We start from the raw sequence: 16999 nt of genomic DNA on the forward strand, positions 1-16999 counted from the left end.
ACACTTCAATTGTGTCATGAAAGACATCTTACTTCATGCAAAAAACAATTAAGTTGGCAGAATATTGCAATTTTGTCCTTTTAATGCTTTTGTTTATGTTTGTTTGTTTTTTATTTTATTTCATGCTTGCATTATGGTTCAGAAAACTTTTTCTTGCAAACCATGCATAAAGAAGATGTTAGTTTCACCTGTTTCATCTGATTTTGCTTAATTACTCATCTTTACCCACATCTATTTTATCTTTAACCCGCAGTACAAGGAAAGTGATGGTCACCATGTCAACCAGCCTATCTAAATAACATGGCCAGAGAGCCTCTATCCTGGTGGGATCAAGTTAAATGTCAGCCATCATCATTTAACACCTGTCTACTCACACATCAGTTTACATGCAAGGCACAGAAACCTGTCAAAACATCAAAAAGTGTGCTGTACTTGTACCATTTTACAAATTGTATTCATGGCCAGTTAAAGCACACACTAAAGTTGACATGTGTTAGTCCCTTTGTCCCGGGGGGGCCACTGTAGTGGTGAAGGGGGGTATCAGGCGCGTCCGGAAATTCACGTAAAAAGGGTATTTTTTCAGACTGGGGCGCGTTACGTGCGTAACGTGAATAGGGTATCAAATTCATGTAAAATTCGTGTAAAAGGGTATGTTTTTGGAGCTCTTACGTACTTAGGGTAATTTTGCCAAGTTTGGGATTTTGTGCTTTCTCCTTCATTCTTGAAAAGTGAAAGAAAAATCTGCGGTCTTTTCGCCCCACTTCAATGCTACACCCCAAAAGCCAGCCTTCAGCTGTCCGCGATGACAGATCCCTACTGGTCCAGCTAGCATAAAACACGAGGTCCCGGCCGGACAAGGTCACAACCTGGCCAGAACATAGGCTACAACCAATCAGCATGCGTTATGCCTTTTTCTTAACTGTGGAGTCAATATGAGGAAAAATATAAGAGACTTTCCAATTGGCGGAACCTCTTTAAACTCATCAATATTCATGATAGTCTTGATAAGCTTCCTGCCCAATCATGCCAATGCAACCACCAACATTGTAAACAAGCTGTGTGAACGAACTTTTGACATGTGTTACATTTTACCGGGGTATTTACAAACACGCCGATTGAATAATTTGGAACTATTTGCTGGCTTTCCTTTAATATAAATCAATGAGTTTCAGGGTTGGTTGGATTTACCACTAAATCCAGCATGATAATTAATGCTCTAGAATGTTTTAAATGGAGACGAAATTAGGAAATAGACCAAGCGAGACTGGCTGTGTTTGTCTCCCAACTTAAATGTATGGTTTGCAATCGTCATGGTCGTCATTTGCGTTGGACTTGCAGTTCAAAATCATTCTCTTGGAAATGTGGAGAATTGGGTACATCCCAATCCCAAAAAATAAATTCTAATATTTCAATCCAAAGGGTTGAACCTGTGATCCAAAAAGGGGAAATTATTGGCACAACAATCTTGAGAATATTGGACATACTGCATGACCTGTGAGGTAATTCTTGAACAAGACTCTGGCTATGCAGAGCCGCCGGCACATCGACAAAAAGGTCCTGAAGGCAGCAACTTCTTATTTAGGGTTAAAAGTACCTGTTTCTGTGTGTTTACTTGTTTAGGGTAATAATTGCATAAATTAGGCCTACTTGTTTAGGGTTGGGTGAAAGACAACTACTTGTTTAGGGTAGCAAATCGTGCTACTTATACTTGTTTAGGGGTGAAAATTTCAGTCTCAGAAATACTTGTTTAGGGTGCTTTTTGAGAGTCCACGGACGCGCCTGATACCCCCCTTCACCACTACAGTGGCCCCCCCGGGCCCTTTGTGCTACATTGGGCATCCTATTGTGTAATTATGTTTGACTGAAGCAAGTATTTCAAATTTGAAAGTTTAACATGTGTCTTTTAATATATCTGTTAAGTGTATAGCTATGCTAAAAACTCTCCAATTGACAAGATTACTCATTTTTATGTTGTAAGCAACACTAAATGAAAATAAAATGTTTCTAAAATTTTTTTATGCAATGTTTCCAACAGCGTTGGAAATAGTTGGCATCGTGTAGCAAAATGCTACACAATTTTTGAGTTGAGTAGCATTTTTATGCCATAGACTTACACATTGAAGTATGTGAATGTACCCAGAGAAAAGTAATAAAAGTTAATTTTGCTACGCATAAAAAAATGCTTAATTCCAACACTGGTTTCCAACACATTTTTTCCAATCAGATCACGTACATACATGTACATGTAAAATATCAAGCAAGGTGTTGAAACCATATCTGTAAAAGGCATAGAATAATTACCTATCAGCCTTAGGGTGAACACACTGAACACCCTTATAATTATCACCTACATGTAATGGCTTAGAATATAAAGCATACATCTCATCATCAATGATTTAAAACCATGTAAAAAATCCAGAACAAATTTAATATTGAATGAATTTAAGACCCAAATGAGTGCAGTTTTTAGTACATGGGGAAATCAGCTTAAAACCTTAAGTGGGTCCATTCGTAAAGTGGGTTGAAATTTAAATTTGTTAAAAATGACTTTCTATCAATTCCTTCTTTTTCCCTCTCTTAGCCAGTCAGCCCACCTTCCTTCCTTTCAATCTTTCAAGTTTGACAAATTTGTCATGACTGGGTTTTGCTTTCTACCATTTCTTCATTCATTTCTCCCTCCCTCCCTTCCCTTCCCTCCCCTCCCTCCCCTCGGTAACCAGGTGTCCGATTTTGATGGGATTTGCATCAAAATGTAGCGTTTATAAACTGCCAGGAAATGATGTATAAAACTTATATTGAAAATTGCCGACATGTGACTCATTCCCCTTGATCATGTCGCATTTTAGCATCATTTATACGGCAGTATGAACGTTCTACTATGGCATTCATTTAAATCTGCACATTATCTGATGTGAAATTTGCACATTAATTAATACAATTTTTCTTTTGCACATAAATCAAAAATTAAAATACCCTACTTAGCAATCCACAATCAAATGCTCTTTCTTTTGCACATGAACATAATATAATTTTACTCTCAACATTTAAGCAAAACACTAAAAACCATCCTCAGACAAAATGCTCCCGAAGTAATTAACAAGAACATGGGTTATGAAACAAAATTTTATGACTTTACTACATGTAGGCTTCCTTTATTGTTTAGCTTCTTGCCAACAGAATATTAGTGTGGTGGGAATCGTCATAGTGGATTTGCACTGTGAGATGAAAATGCACTCACTTGCATGTAAAGAAAGAACACACACATTTTATGCTGAGACCCTTCAACCACTTGAATTTTCCATTCAGTCTGCCGCATTGGGACAGCCCTACTGTATCATTGTGATAAGAAAGGTTAGTGTTGTGTGTGATGCGTATAGCTTTAGGTGAAAAAATATCCTTCAAAATTTATCAGCATAGTATTAGTAAGTAGAGTTCTTTGTAAAAGGGCAAAAGATGGAGACAGAACATGACAAAAATGTCTTAAAAAACAAAGGATTTAGTTAGAATCATATTACTGTACAAGTTGCATAATTTATTTCACATGTTGCAGCAATCTTAAATCATTTTTTTTAATCTTACAAATTGGCTTATTTTCACTGGTTCTTACCTTAAAGCCCCAGCCTAAATTAATTTAATACACACATTTTGATAATTTTTACACACATTTTGTCCTTTACAATTATTTTAGTACACACATTTTGACTATTGCACTTAATTTGTGATCTGACACATTTGTAGTCTTTAATGGTAATTTTTATCATTAAAATATTAATTTTAATTATTAAGATATTAAAATATCCCATACTCTTTGATAGCCTTATAATATAAAGAACACATTTGCTGTAATTAAAAATTGGCATCATACTGCTGGCATCATTTGCCTACCAAACCAGCAATGTGTGTGTGAATTATGGTTATTGATCCACTTTTGCATCCAGGCTATATTGCTAGCTAGCAATACACCAACCAATATTGGATGAGATATAACATTATAACTAATCTATTTTCCACATTACACAACAATTTGTTAGGATAAATTAAATGTGTTCTCTGATACTTGACAGTAAATCCCTGGCAGTGAATCATGTTACAACGTACCCTGTACAATCAATATTATGGTGAAAACATTGGTATCGAAAAATCCAAATTAAAATAATAATTTCTTTCAAGACCACATTGCAATCATTTGACAAATTGAGATAACATGTATATTGGTGTTGTGACTCTTCACAAGGGACTTAATTTATGAAACCCTCATAATAAAATAATACAAGTATCAATTTTTGTAAATAAAACACACATCCACTTGCATCTTGCATATGAAATCAAAGAGTGGAGTGACTGTCAAATGCTGCTGCTTTACTATAGTATGAAGGTGGTTGACCAATAATTTAATTATGGCTACCATTATAGATTTGTATTATCAAGTGTAATATTTTCATGAGATTGGTTTTTTTAAAGGAAAGCAAACTGTATTGTGATATGAACTTGCTGTATTAGACTTCATCTTATGCAGTCACTATACATATCAGTATCATTTGATGGTTGATGACTTGCTTCTTAATGTATACTAAAATATTGGAATTCTGCCCCACTTTATTTATGATCTGAGCCAGCTTAAAATCAGAATTTAATAAAATAATCATGATGCGAACATTGTGACATAAAAATTCAATTAAAAATGCAAATAAAAATATGATTTGGTCAATTATTCATTACAGTATTCCAATCCATACACATACACATTGCTAATTAAGACAAGCACAATTTACTTTCTTATTTTTCAAAACATCACAATAATTGAATAATAAATCATGTTTACAGATAAAATCAAGGTGGCATAGCATCTATTTTATTTTATTTCTATTTGATGGATAATAGAATTCTTATTGTTCTAATATCATATGTTGATAAAAAATAATTCAGCTAACATCGCTGTAAATTTTCACAATGTAAAGAATGCCTACAATGAGGCAATTATCACTTGATTTAGTATGTTGACTCAAACCCTGCGCGCAGGGTGGGCTCCCTATATATAAAAAAGCTTGCCATGCGACCTTTTCTTCTTTTTCAATTTCAACCACAGAGCAAGCTTGGCTCTTGCATATTTAAACACAACACTCAAAAGACCGAGCAAATGCCATTTCCGATATTGTACGCATTAATCTGACCGTCTTCACAACTTCTCTTCTTCTATAGAGACAAGTGCATAAGAATAGCTGAAAATAATGCGCATAAATGATCTGAGATGGGCAAAATGTATCACATGAAATGTCACATTTATTGTGGAGACAGAGAGTTTATCAGTTAGCTGTATCAGCAGTAGACAGCAAGTATAGATTACCAGTGCTACAGAGAGTGTAGGGGCCCATGGGAAGTTACATTGTACAGTGTGATCAGAAAGAGAGAAAACAACCTTCCCTTTAATCCCTGAATACTCAGGTCTTGACAATCATCATTATACAAAATTGTATTCAACTTTCTGATGCTGTAATATTTTCCGGATACTCCTTTGCTCAATTGATTTGATTGTGTAATTCCTGAAGCTTGAAGTGCTGTGATCTTGCCAGCAGTCAGTATTATTGTACATTATCTTACTATAATTTGCCTTATGTTGCGTGTGTGTGTGTGTGTATGTGGGTAAAAGGCTCCGTCAGTTTTGAGCCGAGCCTCGCCAAATTCGCACGGGGATGCAGAAAATACGGGAGTGTCGTAAGCTACCTTCGGTCGAAATCGGAGGTCGAAGGTCAAAGGTCAAATTTTAAACTTGGTCCGATTGGGCTGTAATTCATACAGGAGATCAAGGAAAATACGGGGAGTGACCTAAGCTACCTTCGGTCGAAATCGAAGGTCAAAGGTCAAATTTTAAACTTGGTCCGATTGGGCTGTAATTCATACGGGAGATCAAGGAAAATATGGGGAGTGTCTCACGCTACCTTCGGTCGAAATCGGAGGTCGAAGGTCAAAGGTCAATTTTTAAACTTGGTCTGATTGGGCTGTAATTTATACGAGAGATCAAGGAAAATATGGGGAGTGTCCTAAGCTACTTAGAATGCGGGGATCACATTTGGTTGCGATCGGTAAAGGATTGGGCTCAAAATCCGCGAAAATGTGCATTTTCAAAAGTCAGTGACCATGGTATAAACAATTGCACTTGCTGCCTGTGTTCTATAAATAGCTCTGATGCATTCTGATTCATGTACTTGAACTTGGTAAAATCTATATTAAGCCAATGTCTTCCACTGTGGGTTTTGAAGGGTAAAAGGCTCCGTAGCATACGGCCATACGGGTATACCTCTAGTTATTATTAAAAAATAATTTAACTGTACAAAATGTACTTAACCTAAATATGTTCAAACTAACAAATGAATGAAAGAATGAATGAATGAATGAATGAATAAATGAATTTAAAAATAAGGAATAAAATAAGGAAATTATACAAAAAAATACAATAAAAGATAATACTCTAAATACAAATTTAAAAACAAATAAATAAAAAGAAGAAAATCAGAATAAAAACGTGTATGCAAAATTGTAAAAAGGCCATCGAACACTTGAGATCATTTAAATTCAGATTGTCCTACTGGAACAATATATAATAATTACATCTATACGTGCCATGAAATATAATAGCGTGTACTGCAATCTTGTCAGATACAAGCCCTAGCTCCTCTATAGACGTAGACTATATAGATGGTGCAGCCTCCTAACACAGAGCAGATCTCTCATTTCATCAAGCACAGCACCCTGGATTATTACCTGTCACTGTGCTTGTAAACTATCAAATATTACAATAAGATTTATGCTTTTTCTTTGATTAGTTTTTCATTTAGGGATTCGGTTCAGGGAATAGTTTGGCAGATATTGCTTATGATTTTCAAAGTCGGAAGAAACTATTTACCTGTGGGACTAACTCTTGCCATATCAATTCAAGAGTTGTCTTGTTTCAATGGCTTATTTGCGGCACACTCACCCCCACAAATTTCTTTCTACAGTATATGGCTATATATAGGTGAGACTCAGGCTCATCTACATAAACACCCAAGGCATTTAATATTAATTATGAAAACAAGAATTCTTTTAAATATTCTAACCAGTGTTCGAATTAAGGAAAAATAAATGGTTGTCCCACTGACAACCAGATTACAATTTCTGGTTGTCCGTTTAAGTTTTTGGTTGGTCGTAGGCCTACAAAGGTGACTTTTGGCTGCAGATTTATGGTTGTCCAGCGGACAACCGAATCAGTACTTTTGGTTGTCCGGGGACTTTTTTAGTTGTCCCGGGATAACGGACAACCAAAATTTCGAACGCTGATTCTAACTATTCTACTTGGCTAATTCATTCATGTAAGCTGCACCTGTAGGCATTTCTGTCCCTATTGCATTTACTCATATTATCTACCGATGAATACACACAATCTGCAATGTTTTTCTGTTGCATATCGGAAGACTTTAAAAATTATGGGACACATAATGCTGTCATTGCCTTTATTTGTTATGAATTGTCCCAGGTACAAAAATACCATGTTCCAACTTACAGCCATAATGTGTGACTTACACCACAGCAACACTCTCAATTTTTCTTGAATTTCACCTTTTTGCATGATTGTAATGCCTAATGGTGTACTAAAATACCATGTGAAAGCTTAAGCCCAAAGTGCTTTAATTGCACTAAAATTTAGGGAGTTTTTATAATAAAACTGGGGATCCATGATTATATTTGCTAATTAGGGCTCCACAGTAAGTGGTTAAGTGGTTTTCTTTCATTTTACCTCATTATTTTAGCTTAAAATGAACAGAAACCGGCAGTTGTTACTAATATTATGTAATCATTTCTTGCAAAGATTAACAAAATTAAAATGTGACCAAAATGATACATTATGGCTTTAAATTCAAAATAACATTATTTGTACTCCAAAGCAAAATCCTACCAAAAATACTTATGGCTGTATGACAAAAACACATTTTTTTGTTAGAGATGATCCAGTCTACTGCTTTATCTTTAGGAATTTACCTTTTAGATTATGTATATGAATCACTGCTACAATAGCTTACAACCAACATCTCTTTCGGGTAAGATCCCTGCAGGAGAAGCAGTAGACCGGATCATCTGTGATCAAGCCATCAGCCAAGATGGTGACAGCTCAAATTTATTGGATTTGTCGAACAAAAATCTACTTCTGACTCTGATATGAATTATAAACTAGAACTTACTAGCTCACTTGTGTTTGTAACATCACTTCCACTTTGTAAAATGCATGTGAGATCTTGTATTATAAATATAATAAACTATTATTCATACACTTCTATATGAAAGCAACCAATCAGAAAAGCAGTTTTAAAATGTATGCACAGAGTGCATTGCTTTGTAATGGCACTCTGTGTACTCCAAGCAGTGCACACGTTTGAATCACGTAGGATTGATTCATTTTTCGGGCGGGTTGATGCATTTATATTTGGTTCTTTTTTTCAACATTTTTAGTTATAATTTTGCTATAAAAACAGCAAAATCATGTGGTCTTTTTTCTTGTGTGTGAAATAGGTTTTAATGCATATCACTTGTTGCTTGAGAAAATCCTCATGTTTGTGAATAGTTACTGTATTCTTTATAATATCATCCAGGGTGTCCCAAAAAAAGAGGCCCCTCTTTGCGCCCTCTTTTTCTCCTATTTCTGAAAAATTGATTAAATATATTCTGGTATGTAAAAAAACCCTTTAATCGTTAGCTTTAATAAACCAAAACAATTATTTCAATCGGCTCACAACTTTAGAAGACCTTTTGAATAAAAGTACCCATTTTTCACTCTTGGGATGGCTCATGCTGTGGAGTGGCCTGCACGATCACCAGACCTCACACCACTTTTTTTCCTTTGTGGCAAAATCTAAGATCTTCATAAACGTATTACTGAATGCATTCGCAAGTATCCGGCATAAAAGGATGGTACGCATACGCAATTGATGCAACGAGGACCAGGGCTGAAACCTGTATTCGCCAAGGAGGCAACCAGGTAGAGGGCAGAGCAGCACAGTAAACTCAGTTCAGAAGAACCAAAGACAAACCAAACAGCCTTTTAGGGAAAAAGAGAAATGTTGTAAATAAAAAAGAAACAACAAAGTAAGAAAGTAAGAAACATAATAAAACAAAAAGGCATAAATAACCAAGAAAAAATAAGTAATTGCAAGTAAAGCAAAAGAAGTCCCATTCGGCATCCATTTTACCCACAAATTAATGACACTATTAACAAAATCCATTGCCCATAAACCCACCGGTAAAGCCCATTCCATAAATAAAGTTATTTTATAAAGTTATCATTGAGGAATGTTTGATAGTCATGCATGGTATGTGTACTCCTTTTCAATCTTTGAAGTAGCCAAACCCTCTCCGTAGACAGAGTGAAAAACGGGTACATTTCTTTAAAAGAGCATATCTTCAAAAGTTGTGAACCGATTGATAAAATTGTTTTGGTTTATTCAAGCTAACGACTCAAGGTTTTTTTACATACCAAAATATATTTGATTAAGTTTTCAGAAATAGGAGAAAAAGAGGGTGCAATGAGGGGCCTCTTTTTTTTGGGACACCCTGTATGTACACTAGGGTTGATAGGAAATTACTCAAGCTAGAATATCTGGAGTCAATCTGCCTATAGATCCATTCAAGAGCTACAGCATTCAGATGATGGAGGTGTGGCACAACAGACAGACAGACATTGCAGAAACAGTATGCCTCGCAGTGGAGGCATAAAAAAAGACCTACCTGAGGGAGACTGAATCCAACATGTCCCTGTTTAACATCTTTATGAGCACGCAATGAAAACACAAATGATGCACTAGGATTGGTCTTCACAAGCACATGTCTAGGAAGGAATAGAATATATGTTTGTTATGTGCTGCGATCAACTGTTATTCACCCAACACATATGCCTCCACCCTTATGCATGCACCCCACCCACCCCAACACACACCCCTTGTATACACACATAAAAAAATCACCTTTACATCAAATTCGAATATCAAACATTTCAATTTTAGCATTCTTTTGACTTTACTGTCTTTTTCACACACAAAAACACAGAAAAATATTGTACAATGTAAACAGAAGATCAATATTATGCATAAACCACTCCCCATCAACAACATTTAAATAACCTCAATCTAGTAAGCAGTGGTACATGTATAATTAAATGCTATGCTTACTATATAGGTCATTAATTACATCTACGTACATGTGGTGTAATTTTGCATCATTAACATTTTGAAAACTGGTTACTTGACATTAAAACACTAGAAAGGCCAGCTCTCTATACATGTATATCATGCTATATATTCATTTCAGAGCTGACATTATGACTCCTAAAGATGGATTGTAAATGGGGAAAATCAATAAAGCAGTGACTTGAATATTTTGTTATTTTGCGTTTATCTAGGTTATTTCAATGAGAGAGAGTCAGTGAGAGAGAGCGAGAGAGGAGTTGGTTGCCACACAGAGCTTAGCAAGCATCGGCTATTTCAATTATAATTCCACATAGCCCTTGTAAAATAACATCAACTGAATTATATCACCATTCAAAATGAGCTTGGGAAAATCGTATGTTCAGAATATTATTAATCCATTTACAATATTTGTGAAGGTCAAATTTGTAGAAAATAAACATACTGCATGCTAGAAAAGTTAGGCATGAAAACTGGTATTGGGAAAAAAACACTGAAACACATGGTTTTTTTTTACCATTTTCTATGAATCCGATTCAAAAATAGGCTGAAAAACACTGAAAACAATAACAAAAAAACCAGATGAAATCAGCTAAAATGCTGAAAATTTTTCATGCCTGAAAAGTACATAGATGAAAATGATTCTGAAGCAAATGTGAAAATGATTTATTTTAAAATTTCAGCAAATGCTATAATGCAGAAAAGAACTAAACCCAAGCATGCCCCAGTGTATTGGTAATTGTGAATGCATGACATTCAGGACTGTATTGCAGGTACTGTAGCCATCAAATGCATTGATTTTTTCCAAACCAAAAGCTCATTTCTAACATTTTGTTTACACTTAATATTCTCAAATTGTCCCCCAATTTGAGGCTCCCATTCCATCAAGTATGCCATATTCTTATGCATTGCCACAAATAATATCCGCAGCATCGACACCTTGTACCATAATCAATTGAGACGCAAGGAGCACATTGTGAATGCTGCATACATTTGTCACTAGGTAGGTAGGTAGGTAGTAGCTAGCTAGGGTACTGCATGTGCATTGGGAATATCATTGAAAGAAACCCAAATCTTAAGAATTTCCCCCTATATATAGTCATCAATATATTGTAGTACGGTTTTGTAAATTCTTATATAAATATGGCAGATAAATAATTTATTATGCAATAATTTAGATAGTTTGTGGAATCATGTTACCAAGTAAATTCCTATGTTGTTTATTCTGGGTGAAAATTTAATTACCCTCGGGAGGCTCTCTACTTGTACATATAAATAAAAGGTGGATCATACTCATAATTTCAAATCAGCTTTTTCGGAAAGTCAATTTACCAACAGAGCCCAAATCAGCCACAGGGATGTACAAGTACATGTAGCCTACACGTACATGTAACAGAGATTTATCAAGCAACAAAATTAATCTGCAGAACTGCATTGTGCCTTTTGCTTGACAATTTTGTTAAAAAGATAAGAAAAAATAAAATTCATGGTTTCTTGAGAGCATTTGCATACAAATTGTTTGTAATGCACAAAGCCACTTTGATGTTGTTGTATTGTACTTGAAAATAATGACTAAGTAAAATGTATGAAAAAAACCCAACAGAAATATTTATGTTATTTGTATTTGTACAGTTTGTATTGATAAATAGTTGGAAGTATCTGTACATAGAAGTATTTGTACAGTTTTTAGCCATAAATAGTGACAATATTTATTGTCTTGTCATGCAAGCAGAACCATTGTTTGAATATGCTTGATATTTTCCCCTTTGAAATTGATAAAGGTGTGTAACTATAAGATTTACCTTGAAGATGCCTAAGAGTTTCTACATAAACATATTATTAATAATCATACAATTTTTCAAAAACAAATAAAAATTACAGGGTTTTACTTCATGCTGCCTATTTTGGCATATATTGTAAGCATGTAATTTTAATTTTCACAATAGAGTCAAACTCCCCACCAATGGCTCAACGATATGTATTGTATATCTTACACATTTAAAGACTTACTTGATTTTGTTTACATCCAAATCAACCGGACATACGATAGCACAATTTGTCAACGAAAGAGCGTCCGTCGGACAGTGCGTCACTCTCATTATCTACAAAAAAAAATAGGAAATATAAACAAAGTCATTTAATTAATCTGCAGAAAAAGGAATACAAAATACATGTTTTTATGATACAACATGTACAAAAAACTTGCAAATTTGACATCCTGAATTCGCAAAAATATGACTTCCGGTTTGATCAACATGGCGACTCGCATAGAGGGACCATATATTATTGGAAATTACTACAAAATTTTTATGCAAGAAAGTGATTTATTAATATGCTAACATGCTAATTGATATGGTATGAAAATTTTTGCATTTCTGTCACTTTTTCTTTGAAAAAAGATGGGGGTCATTTACAGAGTAAATACGGTAAATGAATATTAAATTTAGAATGACGTGGTGAACAGAATATTTTGGGCTTTCGTAGGACTTACTGACATGTACAAGAAATACATGTACATGAAGCTTACTGTTGACTTGCAACTTGATGTTTCATTTAGGGATTCAATCATGTTTCACCGTTGTTCATAAATGGTGATGAACAACGGTGAAACATGATTGAATCCCTTTCAACAACGAAAAGCTAAAGAGCGTATACATGTAATTCATATTTTTTTTCATGAGGAATGTCAGTTTTAAAATCATTGCCACTCAGCCTTACAAAAAATTCGATGATTTCTCTGTTGATATCAGCAATAAAACTACAGAATAAAACTGCATGTTTAGCCGCTGCCTGAAAAATACTGAATTCAATTTGTAAAGCTTGCATAGGCACACATGTTCCAAGCATGACAAATTTTATGCACTCTCACATAACGCGTGGTCTCGCTCACGTATACGCTACAGTAAAAGTGTGGATTCATCACGGATTAACAATGGTTGGTTCCTGTACAAAGGTATAGGAGGTTGTTGAATGTCCCAACAAACACTTGTAGAATTATGTAACCAACAGACAGCCCACTGGTGTAATGGACTGTGGCACATAAATGTTATCTACAGTAGATCACACATTATGCCATCTATATAAGATAGCATACAATGTCATTTGCAGAAGATAGTACATCATCTACAGAAAATAGCACAGATCAATCATCTATAGAAATGAGAAGATAGCATGTCATCTACATAAGATAGCACAAATATCATAGTGTTGTTGTTTTTTTAAGTTGTTTTTTCAAATTGTTTTAATTATTTTGATAAAAATTTATCAAACTAAAATTGCTTCTAAGACTTGATGTAAATTTACCATATTTCAAAATGTCACTTATGACATTCTTGCACTGACCGACAATGTTATCTACAACAGATACACAAATAAGAAATGTCATCAGATGATAAGCACATACATGTCATCTACAGTAGATAGCACAAATAAGAAAAAGATCTACAGAAGATGACATTTCTTAATCTGCCGGTAAATTAACAACACTGATATATTTAACTTATCCTTTGTTTGTTAGGCTTCTGCACTTGTCTTGTTTTGTTGTTATGTGTGTGTGTGTTTTATTTTTTTTGTAAGGTGGTGCAACACTTTTGCAGACATTTGCCTTTTGTTGCATCTCCTCCATCTTGTGATTATTAATCATTTTGGTGTTATATTTTGATGGAAATAAATTGAATTGAATTGAAGATAGCACACATGTCAGATGATAGCACAAATGTCATCTACAGTAGACAGCACACACATGTCATGTACAGTGATCAGCACTGATGTCATCTACATAAATATGTAGCACACAGATGTCATCTACAGAAGATAGCATACAGATATCATCTGTAGACAGCACACAAATGTCATCTACAGTAGTGATCACTGATATCATCAATGGTAGATGATAGACAGGTGTCATATAGGAGATGGCACACAGATGTCATCTACAGAAGATAGCATGCAGATGCCACATATATACAATAGACAATATGTTAGATAGCACACATATTCATCTACAGAAGATAGCACTAATGCCATCTACAGAAGTATGTCATCATTTGAGTGGTGGGCTCTTCCAGCACTGAAATAAATCTTTAATGGTGCACTACAGAGGTGAGTGATGGGTTTTACTACCCACTACTGCAACACTGACTCCATCCAATTTTACTTCCAGTATGTTAATATGGCCCATGCAGCACCGAGTTATTTCATCAACAGTCGATAACAACGATGTAATCTACAACAGATAGCACATCCACACGTCATCTACAGAAAAGCGCACAACTTGTCATCTACAGTAGACAGCACACATCATCTACATGTACATGGGGTAAGAATCAAACAATTTCTTCTATTTTTAACACAATTCATAACCTCATTAATATATGTGAAGCCTGTGATCCAATGTTATATCAATAGTCGACTAGTTGTGTCTGCAGAAGATACATGTAACACTTGTCATCTACAGTAGACAGTATGCAGATGTCATCTACAGATGATAGGATACATATCAATTTATCATCTACAGAAGATAACACACATGTCATCTAATATCTACAGATGTTAGAACACATGTATGCCATCTACAGAGGATAACAAACATGTGGTATTCATATCTACAGAAGATTACACACATATTTCATAAACAGTGGACAGCAATGATGTCATTTACAGCAGATCATAGCACACATTTGTCATCTACAATAGATAGCAATCAAATGCCATCTACAGAAGATAGCACACAGGTGTAATCTAAAGAAGAGAGGATAGGCACAAAGATATCATCTACAGTAGTTAGCACACATGTCACATGTACAGAAGATAGCACACATGTCATCTACAGAAGATAGCACATACAGTAATCTACAGTAGATAGCACATATAAGTCGTTTGCAGAAGATATCATCCCTACATGTATGTCATACACAGGAGACAGTACTGATGTCATCTACAGCAGATAGCACACCTGACACATAATGTCATAGCACACATATGTTTGAACACATAATCATCTACATACAGAGCATAGACACACAGATGTCATCTACAGAACAAAGCACATGTTATGTATAGAAAATGTATGTATGTTATTTACAGCAGACTGCAGATATGTCATCTCCTGAAGATAGCACACACATCATCTACAGAAGATAGCATACATGAATCTAGACAGAAAATAGCACACATATTTAAAGAAGATAGTACACATGTCATCTACAGCAGATAGCACACATCATCTACAAATGATGGCACACACATCATCTGCAGCTGAAAGCACACATCATCTACAGTAATCGGCACTGATGTCATCTACAGTAGATAACACACAAATGTCAAGATAGTACTGTACACATGTTAAATATCTACAGTGGATAGAAAATGTTATGTTGGGGTATGTTGGCGCAGCGGTACGGGCTCTGCCTTGTAATCGGTGGATTGCGAGTTCGAGCCCCGGTGGTGCCATCGTGTTGTGGTCTTGGGCAAGCCACTTTCCCTTACTTGCATCTCTCTACCCAGGGATGAAATAGGGAGCTGTTATGAATATTGTCCATTGAGCGCCGCCCAAAGGTATGAGCATGCCTTGGGCATTGTATGGCAGCTGTCATATTCTAACGTCAGCGGAATAAATGTGCACATGTGAAAAGTGCTGTATAAATACAAACATTTATCTAATAACAGATACCACAGAGTTGTCATATACATGTATGTACAGTAGATGCATAGTAACACAGTCTTAGCTGTCTGTCAGCGTCTACAAGATACTTTCAAAATAAGGCAGTAATTTTCCTAGAGCATGAGCAGGAATGAAGATATCGCTTACTCAAAAGCAAACTGCATGGTAATTGGAAAATTACATGCATGGCTGACTGGTAGCAAATAAGTTAGCCTAGTCAGGGTAGTAAAGCAGGGAAATCCAAGACAGCCTCAGATATAATGATGAGTCCCAAACAATCATGCTACCCTAAAATTCTATGCTGTTTTAAAAAACTAGGCAATTTCAACACTCAAACAAGTACACTGAGCACATTACCCTATTCCAACTGACCCAAAAATTAGAAAATCTAGGGTTGCATTGTTTTCATATTACACAATTTCACAAATTGTTTTTCCTGTGTGCAAGTTGTACAGCTGCTTAAGTTTGATTCTAAAAGAAGATCTGCACACACTCACACACACGCCCCCACACACCTACTTGTAATGTGTGCCGACTGGGGACTTTTTTTGACAACTGGGGACTTTTTTATGAGTTGTGTGTCGACCGGGGACTTTTATGTGCCAAACTCCTACCAATCGGGGACCTGTGTGTTCTCAAGTTTAGTACAACCAAGGACCTCACCCTACACCTAAAAAGTACCCAGTTGGAGTAATGCTATTTTTGATATCTTCACCCATAGGGGGAACCCTAGCCTAAGTTTTACAACTGGGGACGTCCCGCTTTGCGCGAAGGCCCCAGTTAGTGGAAAAAAAACAAAAAAAAGTCCTCATTCGTAGGGTTTTACAAGCGCACTCCCACACCCTATAAATCATCATGTTACTTTCATGTACCATCATATATTCTGGGGAACTTGTGCTTTTTAATGTCATCTGTAGTAAAATACTTTTGAAAATGTTAATCAACTGACAAACCCTGGCTTTGGAACTTAAGGGCAACTTTTTTTTTGCCAATATACAATGTATAAAGGAACATAATTTTAGGAACCCACAATGTTATTTCAGCAGCAAGCAATGATTTTGAGGTACACAAATGATTGAGCTTTAAATTTACACTTGAACATTCATTAATTACTGTGATTTGTCTATTC

At 35.5% G+C, this 16999-nt stretch overlaps 1 protein-coding gene across 1 annotated transcript in view; it reads right to left on the reverse strand.

The window, feature by feature from the left end:
• Positions 1-16999, reverse strand: part of LOC140152741 (vesicle-fusing ATPase-like) — a 51308-nt gene that overhangs the window by 26606 nt on the left and 7703 nt on the right. Inside the window, exons 2-3 of the mRNA XM_072175220.1 lie at positions 12219-12310; positions 9754-9853 (exon numbers count right to left, since the gene is read on the reverse strand). Coding sequence (XP_072031321.1) covers positions 9754-9853; positions 12219-12310 — 192 coding nt within the window. The remainder of the gene's footprint in view (positions 1-9753; positions 9854-12218; positions 12311-16999) is intronic.

Source organism: Amphiura filiformis, chromosome 5 (assembly GCF_039555335.1).
Source record: "Amphiura filiformis chromosome 5, Afil_fr2py, whole genome shotgun sequence".
NCBI lineage: Eukaryota > Metazoa > Echinodermata > Ophiuroidea > Amphilepidida > Amphiuridae > Amphiura > Amphiura filiformis.